We start from the raw sequence: 22,103 nt of genomic DNA on the forward strand, positions 1-22,103 counted from the left end.
TCATATCCATAAGTGCTGCTTCTATTGTAAGGAAACAATCTCTAATGTCATGGTTACATTCCTGGTAGGCAGTTGGCACTTTATTCAGACAAGGGAATTGTGCTCTATGCATATCCTAGGTTTGTTTTTTTACATTTGTTACGATAATTCTCTATGCTAAGCAAACACTGTGTACTGGTTATTCACCCTTTGGAAAGTTTTTACGCATTGTAAAAATGTTCCTTTTCCTTATTTTTCTAGGCCAGGCTGCTGTACTGGATCTGCAACTGTAGAAAAAATAACAAAGTCAAATGAACTTCCCGATGATACTCTTAATTTCATTAAAACCCATCCCCTCATGGACGAGGCCGTGCCTTCAGTAATAAACAGACCTTTATTTCTCCGGACCATGGTTAGGTAAGCTTGCGATGTCCCGAAGTCAAGTGCTGAGCACACACTGCTGTTAAGGAACATGTTGCAGGTACTTTGAAGGTCTGTAAACATTTCTGCTGTTTTTGGCTCCTCTCCAGTGTGAACTGATGAGAGTGTAGGGCAGATGCCACAGACGTCCCAGGGCTGCTTTCAAGATATGAAATGTCATTTCAGTGGTGCTAAAACCAGATGTCAGTGTAGACAGCGATCAGGCAGGTCCTCTGTTATTAGCTGAAATTCAGTGCTTAAGGCAGAAGGTGTTAAACGTCTCACTGACACATTATGCATGCTTTGTTATTTATTTCCTTTTAAATTAATCTTTTACTAAATGTACGTGGAACTATTATGGACACGAAAATACCTTGGATGGAGCCCATAATGTTTATACCTTACAGAAATAATTTAGAATATAGCCATTAACTTGAAAATGCAACGCCAGCTTATTAGTTGGTAAATGAAAGTTTAAGGCTCATTTACATAAACTTGGAATTTTCTTGGGACATGACTTTATTGTAGGAACGAGTTATATTCAAAAGTTATTGAACAAAATCTAAGGCCCGACACTGCTTGTTGTGTGCCATATACTGTCTGGTACATCCAATGCAGTTTTTGGCACAAGCTAATTTTCGAATGTAATTAATTTTGCCTATGATTAAGGGATGTTCACATTAAGGGCCGATTCACTAACTTCGAGTGAAGGAATCGAAGTAAAATAAACGTTGAATTTCGAAGTGTTTTTTGGCTACTTCGACCATCGAATGGGCTATTTCGACCTTCGACTTCGAATCGAAGGATTCGAACTAAAAATCGTTCGACCATTCGATAGTCGAAGTACTGTCTTTTTAAGAAAAAACTTCGACCCCCTAGTTCGCCATCTAAAAGCTACCGAAGTCAATGTTAGCCTATGGGGAAGGTCCCCATAGGCTTTCCTAAGTTTTTTTGGTCGAAGGATAATCCTTCGATCATTGGATTGAAATCCTTTTAATCGTTCGATCGAAGGATTATTCCTTCGATCGTTCGATCAAAGTAAATGCGGTAAAATCCTTCGACTTCGATATTCAAAGTCGAAGAATTTTAATTCCCAGTCGAATATCGAGGGTTAATTAACCCTCGATATTCGACCCTTGGTGAATCGGCCCCTAGGCGTCTCATATACTCTATACTCCAGCTACCAAACTTTTTTGATGATTCTATAAATATTATTTTTTACTTTAAGAGGAGATGTGCTACTTCATTTTCTTTTGTTTTGTAATTTATTTTGTGGCCATATTTTTTGTGTGTGTGTAATGGGAATTTGGAACTTGTCTGAATTGGTGCACTTTGCTCTTCGTTGATCTCTTTAGAGTTGCTACAACATTTCACAAATTTGCAATAGTTAATTAGGCTTAACGTCCTCTTTGTTTCCTCATATTTCAATGACCTGTTGCAGCAAGGGCTGTTGTCGAGCCAACTGCTCTTTTGAATTCAATGCATTGCAGCTAATTTTTAACATCAGTCTATCAAGCACAAAAAAACCCCACTTCTTTTGACTTGTGTAATGCAAACCTAGGCTGGTTTTAGAAGACGCAAACTTAACGCCTTATTAATCTCAATAATTTGCCTTTCATCCTAGGTATCGGTTAACCAAAATAGCAGTTGACACGGCAGCTGGGCCATACCAGAACCAGACAGTCGTTTTCTTGGGATCAGAGAAAGGCATTGTTCTCAAATTTCTGGCAAGAACTGGATACAGCGGCTTCCTTAGCGACAGTCTCTTTTTGGAGGAGATGAATGTTTACAACTCAGAAAAGTATGTTCCTGATTTTTTTACTTGGTCCCCTTCTGTCTTATGCACTTTGGTTTATTCTATTTGCTTCGCCTGAAATGTGAGGTTTTTGATCTTTCAGCATTGGTATTTATATGTATTTATATTGTTACATTTTCTGTAGGGCTGCAGTCATATTGTTAGGTAAAATTACTAACCCTAATAACTGTTGATACTGAGTCTGGTAGAACTAATGCTAAGCTTTGTTTATCAATTGACACATTTTGATCCCAGCTCCTTTCATAGATGAGAGTTGCTTTGTTTTACTCGGCGAGAAATATAATGCTAAACTGCAATTGCTTCAGTATTCTGAATTCATATGTATAATGTTCTTTGAATGTAGGTGTAGCTTTGATGGTGGAGATGACAAAAGGATCCTGGGGATGCAGCTTGACAAACACAACAATGCTCTGTATGTGGCTTTCTCCACCTGTGTGATTTCAGTTCCCCTGGCAAGATGTGATCGTCATACAAAGTGCAAAAAGTATGTATCGCTGCCTTTGTATTTTTTTTGGAAATGTGAGAATATTTTTCCTGGGTTTAAAATAGTCCAATGAGCTTTGGCACCCAGGGCTTTACAACTTTGCAGGATGAAAATAGCAACATTCAAACAGGCTTTTTGAGTATGTTTTACAACACTACAAATTTGGTCAAAAAGACCTGTATGTTGTTATTCAGTAGGGCATTCATTTAATGAATTTATTAATTTAATTAAGATGTTTCGTTCCTCACTATTTTGTGTTTGTTCTTAGGACTTGCATTGCTTCCAGAGACCCATATTGTGTTTGGTTACGGGAAGATGGGACATGTTCACAGCTGTCAACTGGTACTAAGTAAGTCAACACAGATCAGCTGAGTGATTCTGTCACTAGGGGGCACATTTACTAAGCTTGAGTGAAGGATTCGAATGAAAAAAACTTTGAATTTTGAAGTATTTTTTTGGGTACTTCGACCATCGAATAGGCTTCTACGACCATCAACTTCGATTAAACCTACCGAGGTACAGTGTTAGACTATGGGGACCTTCCCCATCACTTTGCTAAGCTTTTTTTGATCGAAGAAAAATCCTTCGATCGATCGCTTAAAATTGTTCGATTCGAAGGATTATATTGTTCGATTTTTATTTTGATCGATCGTAGGTTTTGCGCTAAATCCTTTGAATTTGATATTCTAATTCAAAGGATTTAAGTTTGAGGGTCGAATTCGAGGGTTTATTAACCCTCGATATTTGACCCTTAGTAAATGTGCCCCTAGGTGTTTGTATAGAAACTCTATGACCGTTGGGTTATTTAGAAAATTATAATGGCGTGTTAGTATAAATAATGTACAGTTAGGTATAAATATAAGTCTTTCTCATCCTTTACCCCATACCATACCATGTAACCAGCTGACACATCTTGTATTACAATTAGTTATAATGTGAATTCAATTCATTTATATGGTAGGTAGTGAAGGTGGTTAAAGATAGCAGACCAATACTTGGAAGTCTTGAAGTAGCTAACCGTAATTGGTTTAGGAGGCAACAGTGTAAATGGTAGGCAGTCAATGTTGGCTTATTGCTCTTGGACTCTATGCAGTATTGGTTTTATATAAATTTAGACCTTCCCAATACAGAGGAAGTAAATTGCATAGGAAACCTGTTTGTCAACAAATAAATAAAAACAGCCTGATTTACAGTATAGAAAAAAATATCAATCTTATTGCAATTACTATAAGCCAACAGTAAATTCTGAATATAGGGAAAGCAACTGCACTGCTCCTGAGGGACTTGGAAAGGTTAGAATGTTGTAGCCCAGTTAAGTTTTATTGCCTTCCATGAAAGAATACATTATCTGGATATAATACTAGGGGGCAGATTTATGAAGGGTTGAAGTCAGAAATACTTCGATATTCGACCATCGAATTAAAATACTTCGAGCGATCGAAGTAAAATCGTTAGATCGAACGATTCATTTGTTCGAACTGAACGATTTTAGCGTACGATTGAACGATTTTACTTCGATATGTAAAGACTTACAAAAATGGACTAGAACTGTCTCAAAATAACACAACACAAAGCTTCATGCAGAGTAGCAGATTTCTGAAACATCATTTTTATTTATTATATTTTTGAAGTTATTTCCATGTTTCATATTATTTAATTAATAAAGGATAGTTCCCCTTTAATTTGAAATACTTTGTTAGAATCAGACTGGAGTAGAAGACTATTATAAATAATATAATAAAACTATTAGCCTTTTTTATTCTGTCTTTGTTTGTTTTGCTAAATTGAAAGCAAACTCCTCTGGATAAAACCCAAACATCTGAGTAACTTATGGTGATGTTTCCCAAAATACCATTCATGCGTCTGAGTAATATGGCACCTCAGGCAACAGTGAGGTAGCAGGCTGGGGTGTGAGAGGGTGCTTGGATGACACACAAATAGAACTTACTGTGTGCAGTGCTTTACTCTAGGCACCAGGTTTGGAATATTGGCTTCCATATAGGAAACAGAGTTGGTGCCTCTTGTGTACTTTTAGGATTTTATTAAACAACGCTAGTTAAAAGTGGGTATCTAAACATAGAGGCTTCTAACGAGTATTCACAGACCCAGTTTAGGGGAGGGCAGAGAGAGCATTTGCCCTGAATCTCCAAGAATCGAAAAGGGCTCCTGAAAAAATGTGGATAAAAGTGCAAACAACATCATATATTTCATATTTATTATGGCCTCTGGGGTGACTGCAGAAAAGTCATTTGCAGTTGTGGTGACTGGTGAGAGCTCCTTCCCTCTGTTCTGTGTTCCTCCTCTCATTTTGTCCCAGGGGTTTCAGATCAAACCTTTAATGATAAATAAATGTACATAAATGTAAAGCTGTGATTCAGTCAGTCACATGAGGCAGGGTGATGGCAGTTGACACTTGGGTTCTTTATATGAAATTCAGCTCAAGTTTTTTTTAAGAAAGTTTTAATGTTATTACAGTACATGGTATAGAAGAACGTTATGTAAAAGCAAAAAAAATATTTTCAAGATATTCTATTTTATGCATAATGATAATATCATAAGGAAGCACAATTTTAATTAACTAATTGAATACACAGAGTGCAGATGCAGCATAACATTGTTGTTAGAAGGAAACGTTCTGGATCTCTTCTTAAGGAATCCCGTGTTTTCTTACTACGGTGCATTCTTCCTTTCAGACTTTGTGTGTTTTTCTTTCAGAGAAAGCACATTGTGAAACGTTGATGATTGTATGGCAGTTGTGTGAACAGTACACGCTGGAAGTTGTAATCCTGTGTTTCTTTTTGCCTTTGCAGAGTGCCATTTGAGCAGGACGTAGAGCATGGCAATACAGACGGCTTAGGCGACTGCCAAAGTAAGCAAAGAATCAGCCTTGTGTTTAGTTTGGGTGAAATAAACCTTCCAAAATTCCCAGAGTCAACATTACCTGCAACAATAAGGGCAAAGCCACTTTGCAGTAATGGGCTGAAAGAATTCTAGCATTGTGTGGCTGAGGTGTAAAGGGATCTCCATGTTTGTAAAGCCGCCATATGCATTGTTTATTCTGATGTGGTGAAACTCTCAGCAGGAAGCAGGGGTTCATGGGGATGGGGTTACATTTCAATCATCACAATTTTCACAGAAAATAGTGAATATAACTTTTTTTTCCCTTTCTGTTTTTTTTTTTGCAGATTCTTTTGTGGCATTGAATGGTAAGGCATACGATATTTATGATTTGAACCTTTTCCTTCTATTTCCTTTTTTTCATGAATCTAAGTTTTTTTTTTTCAACTTCACTTCACTCAATTAAAAAATATTTTACCGCTTTATTATTATTATTTTCATAGAAATTGCAACTTCTTCACCTCCAGATCAGGAAATATATTACCACACAGTGTATGGTCAGTTTATTTGTGTTTTGTAAATAATTCCTCCGAAGCATCCTAAATAATAGCAATTAGTATTAGTTGCCTTTCCATCTTCTTCATGTTGGTCCTGTTTTACTAAAATTGCCATAAATTGCTGTAAAAAAAGCAGCAGGAAGTTGGCCTCGTTGTGGTTGTTGGATGCATGGAAACATAACCAATTACATTCCGCTGGGGCAAATGTAGACTGAAAGTCTGGCAACTTCCCAGAGATAGATCTTCCTTTATTCAATTATAAGAGTCTCAGCTAATAGAACAGTTGTGTCCAGCTACGAGTAGAGCAGCTAAAAGTAGTTTGGCCTTAATGTTAAGGTGGCCATAGACGCACAGATAATATTGTACGAAACAAATTTTGTACAATATTTGGTGCATGTATGGTGGGAAAAGAGCCGACCGATATTGGCAGAAGACTTGGATATATAACTGGCCGATCGGGCTGGACGGAAAATTTTGATCGGGTGCCTTTGAAGGGATCCAAACATCGGCCATTGTTAGTGCAGAATCATCAGATACAGGTGGAATTCTATTGTTTCTACCTGTATATCTAATGATTCAGCTCTGCACGTGTGTATTGAAACAAACGATCTTTCTTTGAAAGATCTTTTCCAAGAAAGATTGTAATTGTCTATGTCTAAGGGTGGGTCAAGGCTGTCCTGACTAGCTGCATTCATAGACAGTTCCTTCTGACACAGTCTCCATTTCTGAAACACTGGTCATGGAGCAGCAGTGGAAATAGAAATGACTTTGTTTCCCCAAAGACAACAGGGGAATGCAGTTTGCTTGGTCTGTAGGTGACTTTTTTCAGGTGCCACATGCTATGCCTGTGTGTTTATCTGCCATGTTATTGTTGTTCAAACTAAAAGACAGATTTAACACATTTTTGTGCAAACAAAATATATGGAACAGTAGCTAAACTAACAGTGAAGTGTCAATGTTTTCCCAGTAGAATGGTTAATGGTTCTGAGCCATTACGCTTCAGCTAATTTTTAGATTGAGCTCAAAATGTAAAATAATTGTTCCTTTTAATAAGGAAGATTTCACTGCGTTTAAAGCAGGGTCCTTTTCCATGCCACATTACATGCTTAGCATACCTCCCAACATTTTAAGTAAAAAGAGGGACAAAAAAGTTTTTCGCAAGTAGAACAACATTTTTTGACCACGCCCTTTTTGTGGCCACCCCCCCCCCAATTACCATGTTCATTTTGCAAAATTTGGCAGGTTATGAAAGTTTGAAAATATTTCTCCTTATCTAAACTGTTTATTTGTGTTTCAAATTTGTTACAAAGTATCTTATTTGCACCTGTTAGCTCAGTGATCCCCAACCAGTAGCTCGTGAGCAACATGTTGCTCTGCAACCAATTGGATGTTGCTCCCAGTGGCCTCAAAGCAGGTGATTATTTTTGAATGCCAGCCTTGGAGGCAAGTTTTGGTTGTATAAAAACCAGGTGTACTGCCCAACAGAGTCTCAATGTAGGTTGACAATCCACATAGGGGCTACCAAATGGCCAATCACAGCACTTCTTTGGCACCCCAAGAACATTTTTCATGCTAGTGTTGCTCCCCAACTACTTTTACTTCTGAATGTTGCTCACAGGTTCAAAAGGTTGGGGATCCCTGCGTTAGCTGTTCTGACCTCTCTGCTAAAAGTGTTTCTTTTTCTGGCTGTTCAGTGCAGAGAAAATAGGGACTTTCCAGTACAAAAGAGGGATTGTCCCTCCGAAAAAGGGACAGTTGGGAGGTATAGCTTAGTAAAGTAGGTAATATAACATAAACTATCCTGTAGATAGCTGAATAGAAAGGGTGGGAGACACACACAGGCATGTAATCCCAGAAGCAGGTTACTTTATAGATATGAGATCAGTAACAAGAATACCACAGAGCAAATTAAATCTTTTCTACTTTATTAACTTATTAAGGTTTGTGGGAGGCACAGCTAGCCCCACTACTTTAATAAATTGATATCACATTAATAATGTATTCACCTCCTTTAATCTGACAATATTTGTCTAATGGACTTTGAATTTGCCTGTCTGAGTATTTTCATACAAATTAACAATAGCCGCCTCTTTTAACATGTGGCTGAATAAACCTCATGCTGAAATTTAAAGAGAACTTTTAGTCTCTTGTAGAGAGCTATTTCATGTTTTTGATGGCTTCATAATGGACAACGAACCCTCATGCTTTGAAAGTCTAATTAAATAAAGTCTGAGATGAGTTATTAACATGCTAATACAAAAGGCCTGTATTTTGGCAAAAAAAAGGCAATTTTCGTGAATGGGATCTTTTTGTACTGCTATAACTGAAGTTACATTCCATCCTCTTTGTACTACTTTCTCTTGTCTATAGCTGTCTAATTAGGATGCTATAGTTGTCAATAGCTGGTGTTCAGAGAATCATATTCCATTGAGGATTCACTGTTTAATGTAGAACACATTGAATAGATGTCTTTCTAAAACTTTGTTTATTGGCCTCACCTTTGTCTTTTGCCATTTTTTATTTTTTTTACTGCATTGTAAAAAAGGTAAATTTCCCAGAAAGTGACATGTGAGTTTGGGTTCATTTGATGTTTTGTTGCTGTGTTTTTGGGGTTTTTCCAATGATGATAACGATTCAGCCCTGCAGAGAAGAATTCTAAAGGTGCAAGGCACCTTTTTGTGACAGAAACGTGCCCATGACCTCTAGCATGGATATGCAATATACTATCTCAGCGCATGGTGACATATGCAGCTAACTAATAATGCACCCATATGCTCTCTAATCTACACATTGGACCTGATTATTAAATGACAAGAGATTTGGCCCATATAAGGCTTTTACAATTGCTATTCAGCATGTCCACCAGATTACACAGAAGGACCTGAGCGGCAGGTCTCACTGGGTGCCGATTGATCCGTCCCACCGCTCTTGTAAATCATGCACATTGTGCCTATTGATGCAGGTGATCTTGGAGTTACCACCACTTTTGAAGTTGGCAGTAGCGCCAGGATTCCCACAATGGCCAGTGTCAATAGACTACAGAATTGATGGCAGAAGTCATTTTGATGCAGAGCACCAGCAGTGTCAAATATGGAAGATTTTCAGCACACCATTTTCCAACTTGCACAAATGCACACATTTTAAAGTATCAGCCACAATTGTACAAGGCACCCCCTCACAGCCAATCTTTCCCGTTTCACTATGGTAAAAAACCTATTTGTATATTTTCCAGCATTCAACATTTAATCCTTAGACAGCCTGTGCTGCTGACTACAGTTTACTTACAAACACAGGATGAAATATATGTTTAAGTAGCAATAAACTTGTTTAAATGTGTAACAAGTTTTTGGACTATCCAGGCCAACAAGGTTAACAACCAGATAGCATACTAGAGTATGGGTTACACTAGACTCTAATACTTAAGGCAGGGTCTTTGCAAAGTGGAAGAAATGAAGGTGCGCTGTAGTGCAACTACAACTCCCACGGGCTATTGTGCTTTAACCAATAAAGAAATGGGCACCAGGGGGTTCTTGCAAATCAAACAGAACATATATATATATATATATATATATATATATATATATATATATATATATATATATATATATATATATATATATATATAAGAAGATAGAAGGACTCGCACACCATTTTTAGTGAATAAAACAGTGTTATTTTATTCTTTGATGCATTTCCAATGTTTCGGCCCCCATTAGGGCCTTTATCATCCTTGATAAAGGCCCTAATGAGGGCCGAAACATTGGAAATATATATATATATATACAGAATATATAGGCACACAGCTCAGACAGTATATCAGAGGTAGATGCAGGTGCATTCCCTGAGGATGTAGTCAAGGCAGTACAACTTCCCTCTAGGCAAAAATACCTCACGTGGTCTGGATCTCACACAGTGGAGCGGTCAGAGAGAAGAACCTAAAGCCTGACACCCTATGCACTGTGGTCCCTTCACTGTAGGCAAATCTTACAGCCTGGGAAGCTACTCCCTGCTACAGCTCTTGATGGAGCACAAAGCTGCTCTTTCAACTAGCTACACAGGCATCTACCCAGCAACTAGGGACATCAGGAAGTGTAGGGAATTAAAGTCATAGGGGCACATTAACCCTATGGTTCCCTACAAATGTAAATATGATGTTAAAAAGGTCTGCCTCTGTACATGTGCATTTATGGAAGTTTCCATTTTACTTCTTTTAACAGAGATAATGCTCAAGATTCTCCATCTGGGAATGTTGCTGTTTGGTTTATATAGCCAAGGCAAGCAATATGGAGCCCATACTCAAAGACATGAAGATACATACTTTTAAATAGACATATAAGTAATAATTTCTGCATATTATAACCTGGCTCCTTGAGTTGATTTAGTAACAGGGTAGACAACCAGTAGCAATACAGACAGTAAGGCTGACAAAATTACAGCTAGTAGATGTTATGGGATCCTTATTGCTGCATTTTCCCTTCTCATTGAGAGTTGCCTGATATTCATTTGTTAGTTGCTTATAGTGGACAGCACATTTTAACTCAAAACCCGGCACAATAGGAAGCGTGCTCATTATAATCACAGACATAACGGAAAGTCAATTTAGTCACTGTCACTTAAGATGATTTTATAGTAACTATTATACCACAAATCACTCAAAGCATATTTAGTTGAGATTGAGATGATCATTCTAATCACAATACCAATTACAGCTTCCAATAGTATTCTCATAATAGCCTAATTCTTCTTCTGCAGAATGGATATATTTCCTAGCCAATGTTAGCAGTAGAGAGTAGACCCAATGAAACTGCTGATGTAGGGGGACATTTGTTTCCAGTAACAAGGTAAAGAAGGCCAATTAAGACAAGTACTAATCTTCACAACAATGAAGACCCTGTTTTGGCAGTTCATCTCCACTGGTGGTTGATCACTCCTCCAACAACAAGCTGTGCCTTTTTGTGTATTTTATACAGCCATCACTATAGTCTTTCATATTCAGCCGACACTGACTACTCAGTGTTACTCTCCCTTACAAAATGTCTCTATTTGTGAGTTTGAAGGGCGTTCCTTTGTTACCTGCAGAACCAACACTAATAGGTCAAACAGTGTATCAATTGTCTTAGCCCTACATTGTGCCTTTGTTAGATTTATTTTATTGACCTCATCTACAACATCACTGACAGATGCCTGAGAGCTTAATAGCCTGAACAAACAGCTTTGTTTGCTTTGAGTTCATTGATTTATTCATGTTGAGTAAAACATTTTACCAGGAATGCTACATCAGGTTATAGGGCATGGTATTTTTATTCAGGAAGTTAAAAACACTTAAATAAATATATAAATACACAAAGCAATCTTATTTTTGTAAACAACCTTCTACCACTATAGCTAGAAAATAAATACACTTACATTTTCATGTTAAGGTACTAATTGCATTCTCTGGGAATCGGAATGCATATTTGACAGCAAGACCTTAAATTCTTGGCCTTGGTGTCAAAAAACAAGCGCTAATCATTTTATATTATAGAGTAAATGAGATGATAAACATACGGCTGAAATAGTTTCAAGAGCTAAATGGATCCAATGAACTTTTCCAGTTTCAAGGCATTCCTACTTAAGAGTTTTGTTGTTATACCATTCTGTGTGAAAGTAGAAAAAAAAGACTATAATTAGTGACATTCAAATTCTTAACCTTTTACCTTTACTTGAAAACCACGGCAGTGTGTGAGTTTTCTCAAGTGTGAGGCCAAAAGGTTAAGGAATATTTTTGAAATGTTTAATATCTAACCATGCTTATGCTAAACCAGAACACTCCCATTTCATAGATCCCAGCACCACTTCCAACTCAAGAGTGCACGAGGGATACGATAGGGGAAGCATGCTGGATTGGAAGGACCTCTATGACTCCTCTGAGAATACAGATCCTCACATCGCAGACTCTTTTCATAATCACCAAGACAAAAAGGGTAAGGCCTTGGAAATAATTATTTTGGATAAACACTGAGAAAAGAACTGGGAGGGAGGTATAAACTGTGACACTGATGCTTTCAGCCTAATTAAATATGTTGAGCAAAGGATGTACCCCCAGTTGACCTGTACATTAATGCCATCATGGACTAAAAAGTCAAAATGCTTGTTTTCTAACACATATGGAAACCACACAGGAAAAAAAAATGTAAATAGTACACATTTGTATGAATCAAATGCTCATTAATAGTAAATGTTCAGTATTTGCACTGCTGAGGGTTGGAAAATATTAGTACCGTAGTGCTATTTTCTGATGCTTTATACTAAATACATGTCAACCAGTCCATAGTATAGTCAGGCTAGGTTGGCTGACTGTCAAGATCTTCGGTTGCTTGGGCAACTTTCAAGGCATATTTGACTATATTTGACAATGAGGAGTTATCTTCACCTGAGTATGTATAGAATGTTCCATGTGTGCATGTTTCCATGGAGCTGCATATTATAACCTTGAAAGCACATCTTTACAGTTTGCAAAATATATGTCAATTCCAGTAGGAGTACTGCTGTTACATGGACCGTTGGACATGTTCTTTTCACGCAGTAAACACTCAGCCATCAGTTTACAGTTTGTCTTAAATGGAAAACAAGCAATACTTTACAGTAGGCTAAATATATATTTTCTCTTCAGTTAAAATCTCCATCCAACCTGTTCTTCCTGCAATCATAGGGGATGACTTCCGATATAATGGAGTCACAATTAAACTAAGAATGTTTTCTGAAGGTAATTTAAGTCACTGATTGTTCTGTAGCATCAAAAAACATAATGACTCCGAGTTTTACAGAAGTGGCCATTCTGAATAATAGACTTCTCCGTTTGAGACGTATTTTCACGTCCTGTTTACTCATGTAGGATATGAAGCAAGTGCAATTGCGGTATCATTTATTTTTATACTGAAGTAGTGCATCTGAAATGAAACTCATTGACCTGTAACCTACGGTGATCAGCCCTTAAATGTTGATGTCTCCTCTTTCTACCTACCGAGAGCAAAGAATAGCTAAAGCTTAACATTGATGTTTTTGCTGATTAAAGCTTTGCCCCATCAAATTAACCTGTAGAAATGAGTGGAATGCTTTATGTATTAAGGTAATTGAAACATCTGCTCTAAAGGGCTTGAGTAGGAAATCTGGAATGCATTTTGTTTGTAATTTCAATTCAAAAAGAAACCGCACCCTCACCGAGGCCATTATCTCATCTGAATCATCTAAAGAACTAATTTTGAAATTATCCTAATGCTTGTTCTCCTGTCATTTGTAAAATTAATTGCCATAGCTCTGATTCTGCTGCTACATACAGGTAGTAAAAGGCATGTCTGCATCCCTGATATATGTTCATATCCACTTTTCCAACCTCCATTCAAGGGAAGAGAGACCCAAGCTACAAGCTCTTGTTGCAAAGTTAAATATGGCTAGACTATAGAATACACAGAGAGAGAACATTGGCTCAGTCCCCAAAATCTAAAATAAGGTTAACGGCTCACCCAGAGCAGAGTAGGACCCAGGTGTACAGTGGGGTGTAGCTTGGACCAGTATATAGCATTCAAATCATGAATATCCACAGTAATCTTGTATATGTGGAAACTCACCGAAGATGTTGGGTGGCCCGGGTGCAGCGCCCCGAACCCGTAGCTGGGGGAGTAACTCAATGTAGATAGCGAAGAAGCACGCACTCCATGGGCCAGTCGATGTGATTAAAAGTCGTTATTCAAAAAACAGCTAAAACAATGGAACCTTACGCGTTTTGTATCCGAGGATACTTACTCATAGGCATCATGAGTAAGTATCCTCGGATATGAAATGCGTAAGGTCCCATTGTTTTAGCTGTTTTTTGAATAACGACTTTTAATCACATCGACTGGCCCATGGAGTGCGTGCTTCTTTGCTATCTACATAGAATATAGAATGATTGCCTTGGATAAACAGAAAAAGTATGTGCTTCATAATCATCTTTCCCTGTGTGGTTTGATCGTGTAGTATAACCTGTTGTAGGCTTTTACTGTAGCAACTTCATATTTGCAAAATGGAGAAAGTCATAATCCATTGCATTCTTTGACTTTTCTCCATTTTGTAAGTAAAGGTGCAGTAGAATTTCTAAGAAAATATGGGTTCCAGAAAGCCTTTGAGATATTGTTGAATCTCAAGGTATATTCGGGGGAATCTATTTGCACTGAGCATATTGACTTAGCTGAAAGCATCATTCACAGACCCTTGTACATAATACAGAAGAGACAATGGTGGCAGTGGTTACGCATGGGTGTTTCTCATTATCACTTGTGTGTGCTTACTACTCCTTGGCTGCCTCTGGGCATATACATAGAGACTTATTACACATGCGCAGAGAGACAAGGAGTAACTTTGCTATACAAACAATACGAATCAAAGTAAAGCTTGACGTTTTGTTATGATTTTATGTTTAATTTTTTTGTGTGTGTTTTCTTTTTTATTTGGCTGATGATTCAATTTTGTCAATCTAGAGTTTTCACTTTTGTTTTGCAAAGTGCGATGTGGTGTTATTTAGTGTAATTTCTTTGAAAAATTGTTTCTTTAATTTCCACACTGACACTAACGTTTGTCTACTAATCTTTAATTCACTCGCTGCTTTGTTTGCTATGACACGTGTGGTGTTATGATGTCACATCCATATGTTTAGCATGCATGTAGGGTACAAGTACAAGAAGTTACATTGGAACTGCCTTTGCTCATGGGATGTGACATTTATGAACCACAGCTTAATTAGCTAAAGATACTCTGGAGTTTTTTTGCCTACTATTTAAACTGCTGCACACGTGAAAAAATAAATATCCAAGTATAATTATCTTTATATCATATATACATAAACATTCATGTATATTTGTTTTCCAATTGTTGACATAGACATCATCATCTCCCTGTGCCACATACTTTAATCGATGAACAAGCTAAACTCTTGTTTTTCTTTAAAATCAAGAGTTTAATAAAGAGAACTCCAGTGTATCTTTTATTACTGTGCAGTGTTTTTTTCACAGACTCTTGTGTGTTTTTTCACCTTGCAAAGCCAATTTAACCTCACTTTGTATCCACTAACGCCCTCCCCCTGCTACCATTGTACTTAGCCTCTCTCCCTGACTTCTTCCCTGAAGATAAATAGATTATAAGAACACGTCCTTTTTTGTGTGAAATGTTCCAAGGCTTTACCCTCTCGGTAGTGGCATAATGCTTGTTTATGTGTCATAGTTATACTAACTAAATCTTTAGATGTCAATGTAGAATGTAGAAAGAAGAACATTAATCTATTTTCTTCTGTTCTGAAGCTCCATTTCCCGTGACTTTCCCTGTCGGTCCTTGTCTGGTTTTTCTTTTCTTTATACCTTTCTTTAGATGAGATTTACTCCTTAGAGGTAAATGCAGCCAACTCTCTTGTTTTATCTTGACGTCCCTGAACGTCTGACTCTGGAGCCTTCTCAGTTTGCTTAATGAGGTTTATAAATTAGCCGCAGTCGTGAGCTGCTCAGAACTCATGTAATAGAAGCATTGTCTTATTAAGCACACGTGAACGGCAGGTTGGTCTGAACAATTCATTGTTTGTCTCTCTTCTACTTGAGATTTTTATAATGAAAAATATTGTGGAGACTACCAGACAATTTATTCTGGATAATGATGACAACATTTGATCAATAATGTTTGAAAGGAGAGGGTAACTTGTTTTATTGAAGGTGGGAAAACTACAGCTAAAGGTCTTGTTCTTCCTATAAAAAAAAAAAAACATGTGGTAACATTCATAAATATATTTCTTGTTCAACCAGATCTTTAGAATGTATATATTGTTTTTTTAAGTGGGTGAACATAGAAAGCAGTATGACCTTAAATCTAATCCTTACCCAGAATATCTTGAGTTATGGTAGCTAAGCTATGTTCATGCCTTCCCTGCGAACTACATTTGTAAATGTGACTAGGAATCAAAAAAGTATTGATACTCATTATAGAAATGAACCACACAGGATGAAATACATGAGTTTTTTTTTTGTTTTTGTTTCAATTTGTAGCGAAGGTTTCAAGTCTGCTGAGGCTACCAGAGTAGCCCTCTCATTCAGATGCATAAAGGAGAATATCCATGGAGAATGGATTATATTTAATAGATCAGCTATGGAATCTTAGGAGATCAAATAAACATTGGTTTCCTCTAAGAAACAGAAAAAGTGTAAATATTTTAGGATTGTCTTGAATTTGAGAGACTTGACCACATTAAAATAGTTTCATTACTAACAAGGCTAGAGAAAGAATAGATGCCACCATGGCTAATTTAAAAATATGTAAATCTGGGACACTCAAGCTGCAGTCTTAAAGCTGATCACATAGAACTGCTACCAAAGGACATTAATGCTGGAGGGCCACGTTGATGTGAATGTACAATGTAGTAATGTTTTTTTTATTAATAACATTTTTTGGATGATGGTGGAAACCCAGGGGCTTGCCATTTTGAATACTTGAAGCATTGATATGAGAATGGAGTTCTTGTGTTTGGAGACAAATGGATATGATCATTGATTATTTGTGCTGTTTTAAAGATAAATATTGAGTGGTCGGTATAATGGTCTTATAAAGACCAGTGGCATAGTGCTGTTGGGTAGAATCTTCAGGCCTGATGTAACTTATTCCAGTACTTTTCACGTTTTGTGTTTGCCTTTTAACATGAGATACGGTTTGTTATGGGTAACTGTTTGGCCCTAGAAATGGTTTTCCAACCACAAATGCAGGGACAATCATTCTTTAAAAGGTTGGACCACCTCTAAAGATCATTAACCCCAAACATGTATAGAGTTAGGGCAATGGCACACAGAGGTGCTTCAGGCATTTATCACACCTTGTTTTTCTCCACACACTGCATGCAAATCACTTATGCTTACCCACTTACAGACTAAAGGAATAGTGTGATAACCAAATAGATATAAAAAGCAGGAGGTACACTCACTGAAGGATGCAAGGTGCATAAGACATTTATTTGCAGCCACAGAGTATGACAAGAAAGATATTTTGGGGGGATAAACCTTCCTTCTTTAACACGTATACTATTAGAAAAGGCTACCTTTGAGACTGTGTAACTATTGTTACTCTTACCCAAAAGCAGTTCTCATAAAAGGTATGCTGTATTCATTATTTGCTTTTTAAACCAAAATATTCTAGAAGCTATATATTATTAGTCTTTTGTAGCTCATTGAGCATTTGGGATTGTCACTTATATTTGGAATAACTAAAAGCACAGCCCAAGGTAAAATCAGAGTGATTGCATTTTCCCCAGATACCCTCATCAGGCTGCAAGGCCAGTGGCGGGATACCTTCTCCTTTGACCACTTTTTCTGGGTTTTGATTTTCAGTTGACTACATCCAACGCAGAGCTTGGGTTTTACAATAAGCAGAAATACAAAAAAAAAAATGACAAACTCTATTAAGTTAATGGACCTTCTTTTCCTCATGCACCTCATGAGTTTCAAGAAAGAGAACAACATTAGGCTCCATGTTGTCTGTTCTTGATTAAAAGGATATATAATCTGCCAAATCTGTGGCAGCAGAAATATGCACTCCAGGATGAATGTTGTAATAATACCTGTCTATTAAATCTCTATCTATCTTCAAGTCACTGTAACATGTAAAATCCTACTCTTCTGTTTAGCATAGTATATAAAATTGTAATCAATTCCAGAACTGAAATGCTTGGCGTGGCTATAGCCAGGGGTTCCAGCAATGTACAGAGGGAATACATAATTACAGTCCGTAGAATGCATACATGATTTGTGGCGCACGTTTTGCCCCCATAAATTCAGAGGACTTCATCAATCCCACTGGAACATCAAATTTTAATGTAATTTCTGGTGTAACAGTGGCCTAAACATTATTTATAACGAGGCACTCCAGAGCAGTTTATTTTACAACAATATCTGTGCGTGTGTAGGAGTAACTGTATTTCTATAATTACAATTGCTGGTCAGAGTAGCAATGCCTATGTATTTGACATTTGACAAAGTATACACAACATGTAAAAAGAGCATTTTCCTTAAAGGAACAGTTCAGTGTAAAAATAAAAACTGGGTAAATAGATTTGCAAAAAAAAATCTAATATAGTTAGTTAGCCAAAAATGTAATCTATAAAGGCTGGAGTGACTGGATGTCTGAACAGAACAGATAACTACTTCCTGCTTTGCAGCTCTCTAACTCTGAGTTAGTCAGTAACTATATGGGGGGGGGCGGCACATGGGACATAACTGTTCAGTGAGTTTTCAATTGATCCTCAGCATGCAACTCAGATTCAAAAGCAACAGTTATGACACATGTGCCCCCACTCAAGTCACTGATTGGTTACTGCCTGGTAACCAATCAGTGGAATCCAAAAGAGCTGTAGTAGTGTTCTGGCTATTATGTTATACATCCAGTCACTCCAGCCTTTATACATTACATTTTTAGCTAACTAAATAAATTGAAAATATTTTTTTATTTTGCACAGTCTATCCATTTACCCAGTTTTTAAACTGAACATTTTCTTTAAAATATGTTGTGCCACAATTATATATATATATATATATATATATATATATATATATATATATATATATATATATATATACACATACATACACAAGATAGATAAGTAGACCTATCAACATAAACGAGAATGCTTGTAACATGGATGTGTATAAACTTTTTTAACATGAAAGCAAGTTAATATTATTTACAGTATTTTGCACGCTATATAATACAGTATTTTGTATTGGTATTTTGATTCTGTAAAAATTTCCTTAGAGAGTTCAAGGAGTTAACAGCGCTAGGGAGGGGGGATATTAGCTCAGAGAATTTCACCAGACTAACTTAGTTTGACAATGAAATACTACATCCCCGTTGACCAATTACCAATCCACTGCCCCCTCCAGGTTTGTTAGTTTTACTTCTTTTTGTTCCTAAAATTATTTGTGTAGGCTGAAAGGGTTCCATAATCTACCCTTAATGATATCATCATTTTAGTGTATTCCAGTCTGAAAACATGGTATAAGGGATAAACACCCAGCTGCATGGAATGGATAGCATTGAAGTATTAAGTTCAGACAGTCAGTGCAAGGAAAATACATCTGTAACTTGCCCATTCAACTTCAGGTTCATATTTGTCTTCCCTCCCAGGTGTGTCTGTAAAACAGAACAGAAATCATGTACAGTACTGTGAACATTTTAAGTCATTTTAATTTTTCATCTTGTAGTACAGCCAATTTTTAATTTCATATTACATTTCTTATAATATTTTATCCCATATAAGGGCTGCTCATTGCCCTTCACTGGTTTAAAAGCAAAACTGGTTGTTTGAATGTCAACGTACTTTTAAGCCTTTTCTTTGGACAATCCTCAAAAGAACTTCAAATAGCGATACTGCCAGAGAGCTTATGGATTAAAGCCATAGCTGTATTACTGCTTTGTAACATGTGGTAGCTTTCCAGTGTCATCCACATAGCTCAAGGACACTGTTTTACTGAGTGAATCCAAAGGGGGTTGCTCACATATGCACATATTTCCAACATTTCTGAGAGACAAGAAGAGAGATTTTGCATTATCAGCAAGCGAGATTTTCATATGATAAGAACCATCTGTTTAAGGCATACATGTTGTGGCATTGTCTGACCTTAGCCAAGTGTAGCTTGAATCATTTGTAATCGTATTAAAAGCTATTGCAATTGCAGGCATTTTCAGATCAAGGGTACATCGATTCTGGATTTGTTTTGACAGCCAACGGTGATTCTTTACAAACGATTCGCACTTGGACACAGATGTTGTAGAAAGTCAGGGTAGGGAAAAAACCAGCAGAATATTCAGGGGCAGATTTATCAAGGGTCGAATTTCGAAGTGGAAAATACTTTGAAATTCGACCATCGAATAGAATCCTCCCGACTTTCGAAGTCAGAGGATTTTATTCATCGTACAATCGTACTTTGAATCGTACGATTCGAATGATTTTATCGTACGATCGTACGGTTTTCCTTCGATAATAAAAAACTTAGAAAATTACTCTAGAAGGTCCCCATAGGCTAACATAGCACTTCGGCAGGTTTAAGTTGGCGAAGTATTGAAGTCGAAGTTTTTTTAAAGAGACAGTACTTGGATTATCGAATAGTCGAACGATTTTTACTTCGAATCGAAGTAAATTCGAAGTCGCAGTATCCTATTTGATGGTCGCAGTATTCAAAAAATTACTTCGAACTTTTTGTACTTCGAAAATTCACTCCAACCTTAGTAAATCTGCCCCGTAGAGTTTCATATGAATCCTGTTCAGATACCACTGTAAAGTATATGTACTTAAGGGATACACAAACCTAAAATGTTTTTCTAGTCTTCCAGTGCTACATTGCAGTAAGACGGTGCCGTATTATGCATATCCCACAGGGTGCAGAAAGGGGCCATTCTGGGCCTTTCTGCTCCTTCAGTTTCATTTTACATCTCATTTAAGTAATCACTGCTTTCCACTGCATTGCACAAGTGTGTATATACATCCATTATAGACCATACTGTCAGAATGTAGTTATGTCTGATTTAAGTGACCAACCTTTCAGTAGTATCTTTTTGTTTCTGCGCCATATTGTCTCTCCACCATGCCATTAACGTTTCTGTCAAAACCATTTTGTGTTTGTTTTCAAGGAGACACTTTGGCAGCCTGTTAGATGCATTACATCAAGGGAGCTTAAGTAGAAAGGCATAAGCTGTATTTAGCTCTATACACTATGGACTCTACTCTGATTTATTTGACTTGGTGTCTAATAGCTCTATGAGAAAGTCTTTTAAACCTTTGTGGTGTCTCTTCTCCTTATGTAAAGGTCATGACAGCTTTATAAATATAATATTCCCATTGGGTTTGTACTTTACTTAGGACAGCTTTATGTGAAATTAAACTGAAGGGTCAAAAATGTGATTTTGTGGGATTCATATATTACATTCAGCTAAGACATACACTGACGATGGAATATTGGAGCAGAATAATGCTGCAAATAAGCACTTTATGGCAACGTCTCATCAAGAGTTACTTATGTGTTCCTTATATGCATATGGAACACTTTGACAAAGAGAATATACAGAGCAACTTTTTTAGTTAATTTCAGGATTTGTAAATTAGGGTTTAGATCCCATTTTGCATTCTGCAAAATCTCTTATGGTTTATATTGTGTTCAACCAATACTGATTAGGTCTGTGCTACAAGTATTGCTGTTGGTACAGGTATGGGATCCATTATCCAGAAAGTTCTAAATTACAGGAAGGCCATCTCACATGGTGGGACATCCACTAAGATTCGAAGTTGAGCCAGGCGTAACTTCGCCGCACTTCGCCAGGCGTAGTTTCGCCAGCGCTCCGCAAATTCACTAAAATCCGAAGTTGCGCTCAGGAGTAGCGTAAGGTTGCGAAGTTGCGCTAGCATTGATTCGCGAATTTAACATCAAATAAAATTTTAATTTTGCCCTACACATGTGCCCACTGTATAGTTAAGTTGCCATGAGTTAGGAAATGTAGGGGGGAAGGATGGGAGCCCCAAAATTTTTTTCGATCTTTTTCAGCTTATCACCCATAATATAGAAAAAGCCAGCGTTTTTTGGGACTTAGAAAAATTTTTAACTTTTTTTGAAGCAATCCCTATTTATTCTATTGCGCTTCGCCTGGTCTGAGGTGGCGAAGGAAGTCTAGCGCAAAAGGTAGTGTTCAGTACAATGCGCGCGTTAGTGAATTTGCGTAGTTACGTCCGTTGCGCAAATTCGCCAGGCGTAAGGGTGCGAAGTAACACTAGCGGTTTTACGCCAGCGTTCGCTAGTGAATTTGCGAAGTAACGAAAATGCCCAACGCTCGCGAATTGACGCTAGCGTTAGGCGCTTCGGCGCATAATGAATTTGCCCCTATAGACTCCATTTTCATTAAAATAAATTTTTAAAACCATTTCCTTTATCTCTGTAATAAAACAGTACCTTGTACTTGATCCAACTAAGATCTAATTAAT

At 37.2% G+C, this 22,103-nt stretch overlaps 1 protein-coding gene across 8 annotated transcripts in view; it reads left to right on the forward strand.

Annotated features, from left to right (window-relative positions):
- The window catches only part of sema6a.S (semaphorin 6A S homeolog), a 132,916-nt gene that overhangs the window by 81,897 nt on the left and 28,916 nt on the right, over positions 1-22,103 (forward strand). For 5 of the 8 annotated variants that reach the window (XM_041580432.1, XM_041580428.1, XM_041580427.1 and 2 more), the window contains 8 exons: positions 241-396; positions 2,024-2,200; positions 2,559-2,699; positions 2,968-3,048; positions 5,510-5,568; positions 5,885-5,905; positions 6,041-6,094; positions 11,917-12,057. In XM_041580432.1, coding sequence (XP_041436366.1) covers positions 241-396; positions 2,024-2,200; positions 2,559-2,699; positions 2,968-3,048; positions 5,510-5,568; positions 5,885-5,905; positions 6,041-6,094; positions 11,917-12,057 — 830 coding nt within the window. The remainder of the gene's footprint in view (positions 1-240; positions 397-2,023; positions 2,201-2,558; positions 2,700-2,967; positions 3,049-5,509; positions 5,569-5,884; positions 5,906-6,040; positions 6,095-11,916; positions 12,058-22,103) is intronic. The other 3 variants (XM_018244300.2, XM_018244297.2, XM_018244299.2) reach the window with 2 other exon arrangements.

Source organism: Xenopus laevis, chromosome 1S (genome assembly GCF_017654675.1).
Source record: "Xenopus laevis strain J_2021 chromosome 1S, Xenopus_laevis_v10.1, whole genome shotgun sequence".
Classification (NCBI taxonomy): Eukaryota; Metazoa; Chordata; class Amphibia; order Anura; family Pipidae; genus Xenopus; species Xenopus laevis.